The sequence below is a fragment of the Galeopterus variegatus genome, unplaced genomic scaffold, assembly GCF_000696425.1.
Source record: "Galeopterus variegatus unplaced genomic scaffold, G_variegatus-3.0.2 Scaffold604, whole genome shotgun sequence".
Taxonomy (NCBI): domain Eukaryota; kingdom Metazoa; phylum Chordata; class Mammalia; order Dermoptera; family Cynocephalidae; genus Galeopterus; species Galeopterus variegatus.
The window spans coordinates 154077-164592 of NW_007726715.1; the positions used below are offsets into that span (position 1 = coordinate 154077).

The following is a 10516-nucleotide window of genomic DNA, read 5'->3' on the forward strand; positions in this document are numbered from 1 at the left end:
CGGGAGCGCCGCTGCGCTCCCAAGTGCCGCACTCTACCGAGTGCGCCACCAGGCTGGCCCGAAAAATGTGCTTTTAAGAGATGAATTTATAAACTTTTGGCCCACAAACATTTTGCTTGAAAATCAGTAATATAAAAAACTATACTCACAGCCAATAGCCAGGTAACGGAAAAAGAGCCACCCGCTGATCAGCGGTTCCTTGGGGTTCCGGGGTGGTTTATTCATGATGTCCAGGTCTGGAGGGTTGAATCCCAGTGCGGTGGCAGGCAGGCCATCTGTCACCAGATTGACCCAGAGCAGCTGGACAGGAATTAAAGCCTCAGGAAATCCAAGGGCTGCTGTCAGGAAGATACTGTTTCCACCCAAGGAGAGAACAGAAAGACGCCAAATGATTTCTTGCCACTATTTAAATAGAATCATCACCCCCTCCTCTATAAAAACCAATGGAAAGCAAAAACGATTACATGACATAACTTCAGGCAATCATAAAACATTTATTATACCCAATCTTGAATTAAAGTTAAATTTCAGAGAGCCAAGAATTTTATGTGACTTTATGTGATTAATTTAAGTTCATTTCTACGTTAAAGAGGATTCTTTGCACACTGGGGCAGCCACAGACAACCCTCCTAAGGGCCAGAAGCACCTTCACAAGGGATCCCTGGGTCTTGCCCACCCTATCCTCCCAACTCAGGAATAAAGACCAAAGTTGCTGCTGTATGAAGAACAAATTGGGAAATACGATCATCACAACCCACACTTTTATTTTTATTTTTTGTCTTTTTGTGAGATCGGCTGCACCGCACTCAGCCAGTGAGCACACTGGCCATCCCTATATAGGATCCGAACCCGCCGCGGGAGCGCTGCTGTGCTCCTAGCGCCGCACTCTCCCGAGTGCGCCACGGGCTCGGCCCACAACCCACACTTTTAGATAAAAGACTATAAGTGGTAGCATCCTAGAAACCTACCAGACAACTTCCCCCACGTTAGACGAGATGAGGTAACGGATGAATTGCTTCATGTTGTTGTATATTGCCCGCCCCTCCTCAACAGCAGCCACAATGGTGGAGAAGTTGTCATCTGCCAGCACCATCTCAGAGGCGGTTTTAGCCACCGCAGTGCCAGAGCCCATGGCAATGCCAATCTCAGCTTTCTTCAAAGCAGGAGCATCATTCACACCATCGCCAGTCTGAAAGGGAAAGTGATGCTTGGTTCTCAGACACCTGTCGCATAGAACTCACATCCCTGAGCAAAGGCTCTCACTAATTGGTAAGCAGAGGAAAATGAATAAAGCCAGGGTCTAGTTATAGTAGGATTTTTGTCTTAAGTTGGTGTAACAAAACACACTTCACCTGGGAAATGTAAAATTGCCAAATAAAAGACTTTTAGATGAAAATGGAACAAAGTGGACTTCAAATCTATCTGTATTATATTTTACCAAAAACAAAAACACAACCTCCATGGCAGTTAAGATGAAGTACTTGTATCCACACGCATAAATCTCAAGTAGAAAAGGTGCAGAATACAAAAATATCTAAATTATAATATGCCATGTATAAAGGAGCTCAAAACATGCAAAAATACCAAATACTGTCTACAGAGACAAAAATATTATTCCCATGTATGTTTATACTTTTTACTAAATGGTGGTTACTTCTGAGAGAGGGGGGAGGGAGAGAAGAAGGGGGAAAGTGGGATAGACATCTATAATATTTGGTTTGAAAAACAAATTAAAAAAAAAATTTACAGACAAACTGAATATAACACAGGCTAATATACTGGGTGAAAATCAGATAAGTGTAAGAATACACTTCATCTTGGGATAGACATCTATAATATTTGGTTTGAAAAACAAATTAAAAAAAAAATTTACAGACAAACCGAATATAACACAGGCTAATATACTGGGTGAAAATCAGATAAGTGTAAGAATACACTTCATCTAATTTAAAGGGGGGTTATCCAAACACTGGGTAATAGACGACTGATTGATTACATCCTGAACTAATTTTTAGAAAACTTAAGATACAAACATGTCTTAATCTAGAATCTAGACAAGGACTAGATATCACCAATAGTTCCTCTGTCACTGATTTTGGAAGGCCTTTCTGAGACTTAAACTACTCTAGGATCTACTCTGCAAGTAGCATACAACACGCCAACTACGAATCAACAGAATTCTAGAGAAACAGCCCAGATTGGGGCTGGCTGGTTAGGTCAATTGGTTAAAACACAGCCGAATAACACCAAGGTCATAGGATCAGATCCCCATACAGACCAGCTGCAAAAAGAAAAAAAAAAAAAGAAGAAAAGTCCAGATCAAGACAAAAGAAAATCCAACTTAAGGAGCTAATACTAAAAACTTAATGATCAAAATTAGAATTTACTGTTTGTGTAGTCTGAATCACCTGTACATGTCCAAATGTACTCACCATAGCTGTAATCTCATCAAAAGACTGAAGGAATTCTACAATTTTGGACTTGTGGGAAGGTTCGACCCGAGCAAAACAGCGGGCATTCAAGCAGGCATCCCTCTGGGCTGAGGGGCTGAGTTCATCAAACTCCCGACCTGTAAAAGCCTTTGACGTCACATCCTCGTCCTGCCCGAAGATGCCAATGCGGCGACAGATGGCCACAGCGGTGCCCTTGTTGTCCCCTGTGATCATGATGACCCGGATGCCTGCTTGCCGGCACAGCTTCACAGAGGAGGCCACTTCAATTCTTGGGGGATCCAGCATGCCCACGCAGCCAACAAAAGTCAGATTGGTCTAAAGTAAGAGAATCACTTAAAACAGGAAATTCTGTTTTTTCCCCTAGTTTGAAAAATGGCCACTTCTACAGCAAGAGCAAAAGTTCCACCCTTTTTTTCATGAGGGAAAAAAAAAATACCACTCCACCCTTGTTACCAAATCATTCCTTAACCCTCATACCAATAATATTCTGAAATGGGGAAAAAATATACTAAGGAATTTTGATATTGGCCACTTAATTGGCCCATAGTACTGAAGCTGTTCCATTTGTTCAAAGCTTTAGGATGTCACATCCCTGACGTGAGGGAATTCTACTTTGAGTATAAAAGTGGAAGGAATCGCTCAACTTGGATATCTTCACCTTCAATAATCAAAAATTATTTTAAAAATATCCCTGATTAAAATTTATGTGAGTTGCAAAATAGGTTTTACAAGCTTATTTAAGCTCTTCTTGATTATTCTACCCTGTAAGTAATAGACTTTTATTATACTGTTAATTGTCCACATTTGAAGGAGCAACCTAAATTATAAAGGTGACGCATTTATCCTGCAGAAAAACAAATAACCACACCTCTTTCTTGGCAAAAATAAGAACCATTTGACCTTTTACTTGAAAGAACACTGTTTAAACACAATGAACATGCAGGGTGTGGATGAAGAAACTTTTCATCAGCTAACCTCATATTTAACAAAGTTGGCGGAGTCCTCGAGGTGCATTTCTTCTCTTCTCAGTGGGTTGTCGTGAGTGGCCAGGGCCAGACATCGCAGTGTGTCGCTGCCACTACCCCATTCCCGAATAACAGACATGATCTTCTGTTTGACTCCAGGGCTCATAGGAACCTTAGTACTTCCAACTCGAATGTGGGTGCACCTGTCAATGACACCTTCAGGAGCACCCTGGAAACATCACAGATTTACATCAATAATTTTATTGGCTTGCTGGGATCTTAATCCTGGTAAGAACATCTCAGTTGAAATTTGTTGTACTTGCCTTCACAAACATCTTGCTCATTGATGTCCGGCTTGGTTTATTTGGTGTACAATAAACCGACATTGACTTTCTATCACGTGAAAACTCTAGAGTAAATTCCTTTTTCATCAGCTGTTTAATTACCTATGATGATAACAAATACGAAATACTACTGGATGACAATTCTGTACATTTTTCACTTGTTCAACAAATATTCACTAAGCACCTATTAGATAAAGACACTGGGGACATAGCAATAAACAAAACAGGTAAGTTCTTGTCCTCATACTTGTCCCCTAGTTTGGGAGAGAGACTAGGATGTAAAAGTCAGAGTAAGTGCTATGGAGAAAAAAAATAAGGTAAGGAAGGGGGACCAAAAGTTTATGTGCAGATTGCAATGTTACATAAAATGGCCAAGAAGGTGGCAACACTTGAGTAAAAGCCTGAAGGGTGTGAAGTGTAAGCCAGGTGGACTGTGGTGAAGACCCACCAGGCAGAGAACAGAAGGGCAGCCTGGCAAGTCCTGTTGAAGGAGCCTCCAAAAGGCCAATGTGGCTGAAACAGATGTTGCAGGAGAGAAAGATGAGAGAGGTAATGGCAGGGGGTGGTAGAGGTAGGTCATAGGATCTCAAAAGTCACTGTGGGGCATTTGGCTTTTATATCAAGTGAACTGGGAAGACAGTGGAGGGTTCTGAGCTCTGACTCTTGTGTTAACAATTGGCTGAAGGGAGACAAAGAACATCATTTAATATAATAATGGTGACGTGGACCAGGGTGATGGCACTGGAGGTAGGTCAGTCCAGAGCAGAGCCATCCACCAGGACCCTGCAATGATGGCAATGCTCTACTTGTGCCATTTATATAGCTCTCACACATGGCTGCTATGGACTTAAAATATGGCCAGGGCACCTAAGGAGCTATCTGTGAGTATTCTAAACAGCTTTAGGTAGCTAGTGGCTACTGTATTACACATCAGCACGCTGATAGTACTTAAAGGTATAAAACCAGAAAAGATCATGGGAGTAAGCATGGAGAGAAATGGCTGAAGACTAGGCATGGGGCCACCACCTCCTGGTTTAAGGTAAAAGATCCAGCCAAGGAGCCTGGGGAGGAGTGGCAGGTGTGTGTTTGAAGAGCAGAGGGTGGGGGAAGGGTGGAGAACAAGGCAAGTTAAGGGGTGTTTCAAGGAGGGAGTGAGTAACAGTATCAATTGACAGGTCAGGTAAAATGAGGGCTGAGAACTAACCTTCAGCTTTAGACTCTCACCATACCTCTTCCTTTTTCTCACCTTACTGCACAGACTAGAACTGCCAGCACGACACTAAGTATAAATGCTGAGTGGAAATTGTCGCTAGTAAGCATGATGTAATAAGCAAAGACCTTGGGTAAACACACTTTCAGCTTGAAGACCTGCCCTTCTATTCCTAGTTTGGTGGTGTGACATGAAATCTTATCACATGCTTTGTCTGCATCTATTAAGACAATCTTCTGGTTTTGCTTCTTTAGCTAATGTGGTCAATTACACTGATTTCCCCCCAACTCACACAGCTAATAAGTGGAAACATACCAAAAAACCTCAGCATCCAATGTAGGAAGGTATGAGGATTGAAGTCTGTTGACCTGGCTAGACTGGGCTAGTTGTACTACAGCCATCCTGTTAGCTACTAAGCTGCCTCAGGCCATAAAGGAACAAGGAGTATGAGCACTATGCTGAATTTTGCATCATGTAAATCATGTATTTGTGTTCATTTTCAATTAAGCATTTGTACCACTGGCTCTAGGAAGACTAAAGGAACATGATTCAGAGTAAGGTGTGGACATACACAAGGGAGACATTCTGGGAGGGAGAGAAGAACAAAGCCATTTCTTCCAGTATTAGGATGGTCAAGAGTTGTCATCCTAGTTAAATAGGCCACTAGGGCTAAAAAGCAAGGCCTTGCTCTCTTTGCTTTTGAAGTATGACACTTCCCTGTTCTCTGAGGCAGGGAGCAGAGGCAAGGAGTCTGCATTTGGAAATTTCCAGTGAATGAGACCACGAGAGTCATTTCTGACCACTCTGCCAAGCTGATGTGAAAGAGGGGCGGCAAAGGAGCCATGGAGCAAGATGCTTCACCTGGCAGACAAAAGAACAGACAGTCCTGCCCTTATTTGTGCTGGTCACTAGTTAATGCACCCCTTTTAATCTCCACAATGTTACTTATTTCTCTCCACTGAGTAGGTGAAGTCACAGGTCTAGAATCAAATCAGTCTGTGAAGCTGAGTTTTCAGGTTACCTCATATATTTAGTTACACCAACTAATAAAGATGTCACAGACAATGTAGTTTCACAAGGATCTACACCTCCTTGCTTATTGGCAATCAGTAAGTGGTCTAAAACTGAGGCAAGGGACCTGGACAGTCCCTGTTTCAGGGAAGCCATATATAAATAGGAACAGGATGCCAAAGGAGCTGCCCAAGGCCTTCATGGCTATGAGACTACTTGTGAATCGTGTATGAGTCTACTGAGAAAGAGTCTATACTCCAGCTGAGACATCCTCAATTCTGGTGTTTTGTTTCCTCAGGACATTATACAAGAGGCAAAATAATGTAAAGAAAGTGTGCTAGAGTGGAAATCCAGTTCTGCCTCACATTTTTGAAACCACACGAGACAGTCATGGGAGGCCTCAGTATCCCTACCTGCAAGCATCAGACTGGACAGGATGGTCTTGAACACAGCCTGAGATTGTGTGTGGTTACTAAAATGCTTGAGTATCTGAGGTCCTTAAGAAAACAGGTGCATTCTCTCCCCAACTGGGGCTGCACTTGCTCAGTGTGGTGCTACCCCAGTCCCCAGTGACACACTGCTTCCTGCTTTGTCCTGGCTATCCAGGGAGGAATAAAAGAAATGGTTTGTGGCATGCAAAAGCATAAATCTAGTGGCAACTGATCATTTAGTAGAGATGCCTTTACACAGCTTTGTACAACAAGTAGAAAATGCTATGTTTTTACCTCTCTCCACCCTTAAATCTGTAATTTTGGTACACAGGTAACTGTCCTCTCCCTTACCATTTCTCCTCATTCTACCAGGAAACCCAGACTAAAGAACAAAGAAGTCCTACAAAGAGACCTCAAGTGCCAATCAGCAGCCATTTGGTATAGATAGGTGGGTCTGACACTAAAAAGAGGTACGTCCAGCAGAACCCAATTCCATAGGAATCCAAGTTCCATGGCTGGGAGGCCGTAGGTATTGAGGACAAGCTCTCTGTTGGCAACTGGACTGGAGGACTCACTGGTGGATCTCACGGCTATGCATCTAGACTGCAGGTAGGTGGTATTCACATTGGTGCAGGGGTCTAGGGCTGTTAACAGCTGTTGCCTGACAAGAACCCAGCCTGCCTTCTACACAGAGAAGCAGCAGCTACAGCACAGCCTGAGGTTGGCTGTTTCCACGATAGTTGCTGGTGGCGGCAGGAGCCAGACACAGCCTGCCTTATATCCTTAAGTTTCTTCTGCTCCTGCTTACCTGCTTTGAAGACTGCATACTCCTTTCTCCAATGTCTTTTCTAGCTTTTGCATTTACCAGCCCTGAGCTTCCTCTGCTTGCTGCCTAGCCTCATGACACTTCTCTACCACCTGCACTTGGCGCTCTCACTCTTGACTGCCAGGCACAGTCTATGTGTATTCTAACATCTTGTCTGCACACTGCTTACATGGCTTCTCATCTAAGCAGTCACCCACCACTTTGGCCAGGATAGGAGACAGGGGGTTACCCTTAAGGTCCAGTCACTTCAGGTTCTTGAGCTGAGCAAAGTGACATGGAGGGTGACCAGTATACTGTTGAGGAGATCCAGGTGCCGAAGGTTGACCAGATAGCCAAAGAACCAGTCTGCCAGCAACTGTTGCAGATTGTTTTTACTCAGGTCTATCCACACGGTGCTTGTGAGGCCACAGAAATCTAAGGATAGTTTTGCAGGACAGATCTAGCATGGGGGACAACAGCAGCTCCTCAATAAGGACTTCACTGAGGTCACTGAGTCTCAGGTCCAGCTCACTGTGGAGGTTCCCCACCCTTGCTACTGACCTTGGTCATAGTGATGCTGGCTGAGAGAACCCTGACTTGAAGGTTGTGACAGGCAGCAGTAGTGGGCCGAGGCCACTCATCTGGTTCAGTGGACTCAAGGACAATGCCTGTGCCCTCCACCACTGCCACCATTGACCTCTGATATCAGGGTTATGCTGGCCTTGTCAAACAAGTTGAGAAGTGTTTCATATTTTTAAAACTGGTATTTCTTCCTTAAATGTTCTGCAGAACTGGGCCTGAAGAATTTTTGTAGGGGCAGATTTTAAATTACAGATTCAATTTCTTTAACACATATAGGATAATTACAATTTTGTGTCACTTTAGAAAGTTGTTACTAAAGGGATTTGTTCACTTTTTCTAAGTTGCCAAATTTACTGGTAAAAGTTGTTTATAATTGGTTTCTGATCTTGTTATCAATTCCTTCTTTGTCTAGATGGAAGCTTATATCACTGATTTTTAACCTTTCTTTTCTAATATGTGTACTTAAAGCTAAATTTCCCTGGAATGATACTTTGGTATCATATGGTGTTTCCAATATTTAGCTCAAAATATTTTCTAATTCCTAGCATCATTTTTCTTTTTTGGCCCACGGATTATTTAAAATATTAGCTTCCAAATATTTGGGGAATCTGCTAGTTCTTTTTTGTTATTAACTTCTAGTTTAATTCTATTGTGGTCAGCAACATAGTCTGTATGATTTCAATCTTTTTAATTTGGTAAATATTGCTTCATGAACCAGCAATAGTCTATTCTGGTGAATGTTTCTTATGCATTTGAAAAGCATAGGAAGTAGCACAATAAAAATACAGATTGAGTATATTTACTGTGTTTTTCTGATTTTTTTTTTTTTTTTAAAAGATGATCAGTAAGGGGATCTTAACCCTTGACTTGGTGTTGTCAGCACCACGCTCTCCCAAGTGAGCCAACCAGCCATCCCTATATAGGGATCCAAACCCACGGCCTTGGTATTATCAGAGCCACACTCTCCCAAGGAAGCCACAGGCTGGCCCTTTCTACTGATTTTTAAATCTGCTTATTTGATTGATTACTGAGATAAGTGTGTCACAGTCTGCAACTCTAATTGTGGAATTATTATTCCTTTTATTTCTGCCAATTTTTATTTTGTGTACTTTATATGTGCTATCAGGTATGTATGCAAATGATTTGACCATTAGATTTAGCAAGAGGTTGTAGGTGACTTTGATAAGAGGTTTAGATAGACTGGTAGAAGAGCTAAGAGTTGGACTGGGGTGGATTCAAGAAAATAGGGAAATGGCACAAAACATAAAAACATCTCTTTCAAGAAGTTTTACTATACAGGAAAAGAAAGAAGTTGGGGTGCTGAAGGAAAAATAAGGCCAAAAGAAAGTTTTAAGATAAAAATATACTACTATTTTCCCTGTGCCGATGAAGATCCAGTAGAGATGGAAATTGACTAATGCAGGAGAGAGATGTTGGGAGCAGTTGTTTTTGCTAGGAGCAATGATAGTCCATTCACAGCACCATGCGAAGGCAGCCCTTATGGGCACAAATGGTTGCTCGTGGAAGCTATCTATTGATTGCTTTTCTTGGTCAAATAGATAGTAAGATCATTTTACCTGAGAGTAAATATGGGGGAGGAGATATTGCAAGTTTGAGGCGATAAAGTATAATTAATTATCTAAGAGAGTAGGGAAGTGAACAGACTATGCATTTATAGTATGACTGACAGGCAGCATGAACAACACACGAAGCTCAAATACTGACCGAGTTGCAGGCATTTGCACGTTCTATTTTAGAAAGACCCTTCAATTCAGTATCAAATACATTCATCTTCTCTACCAGACAGGTTAGAGCGGTCTCTGTAGCTTCTCCAACTTTTTCGTACACACCCTTTGCCTGTATTGGTTAAAGGCATAGAAAGTGGAAAAAGAGAAAAGAGGTAAACAGGTAAATTTCTCTTTTTTTCTCCATGGAAGAACAACCTGTCCTCCGTTGCATCATTATTCTATGGGCCATTTTTATCCTACTCTTGAGCAGATGACCCAGATAATTAATTAAAAACACACTCAAGGGCCGGCCCGGTGGCGCACTGCTACAGTGCGCTGATTGGGAAGTGCGGTGGCGCTCCCACCGAGGGTTCGGATCCCACAGACCGGCCGCTCACTGGCTGAGCGAGGTGTGGGCGCAACACCGAGGGTTGCGATCCGTTGCCAGTCACAAAAAAAGACAAAAAGAAAAAAAAAAAACCACTCAAAGTATGGGTGTGTATATTACCTTATTCTAATAAGTAGGTTTCTCATTTTCCTTAAATATAAGAAGACACTGATCACAGTATTAATTCAAAGATAGCTTTCAAACAGTATTTATAATTCCATGTCATTGCTTATCATTCTGAAGTTTTCTGTCTCTGACAGGGACTGTCTTGCCTTTGAGTGAAAACCAAAGGATTTACCCTCACTATTTAATTAAAAAAAAGGAAAAAACAGGTTTTCTGTTGGTTAAATTTTATATTATTTTATCACCATCATCATCAGAACAACCCTCTAAGCCACGGCTTGTCCTCAAGGATATAACGCTATCCATCTTAAAAAGCAAGATAAATACCGTAATTTTTTCAGGAAAACGTGTTCTATTCTGGGTTTTATTCATTTATAGTAGCCATGCTATCAACAAATGAGAACATCATGTATACTACAACTCTAAGTTAAGTAAATGCAGTGCTCAGTCAAAGAGGATATATATGAAAGGCTCTCA

General features: G+C 41.9%; 1 protein-coding gene and 1 pseudogene across 1 annotated transcript in view; both read right to left on the bottom strand.

Moving 5' to 3' along the window:
* The window catches only part of ATP2A2 (ATPase, Ca++ transporting, cardiac muscle, slow twitch 2), a 61682-nt gene that overhangs the window by 4694 nt on the left and 46472 nt on the right, over window positions 1–10516 (bottom strand). The window contains 6 exon segments of the mRNA XM_008570449.1: window positions 150–352; window positions 969–1189; window positions 2433–2768; window positions 3429–3647; window positions 3742–3864; window positions 9527–9767. Of these exon segments, the coding sequence (XP_008568671.1) occupies window positions 150–352; window positions 969–1189; window positions 2433–2768; window positions 3429–3647; window positions 3742–3864; window positions 9527–9767 (1343 nt within the window).
* LOC103588691 lies at window positions 7219–7912 on the bottom strand (annotated as a pseudogene).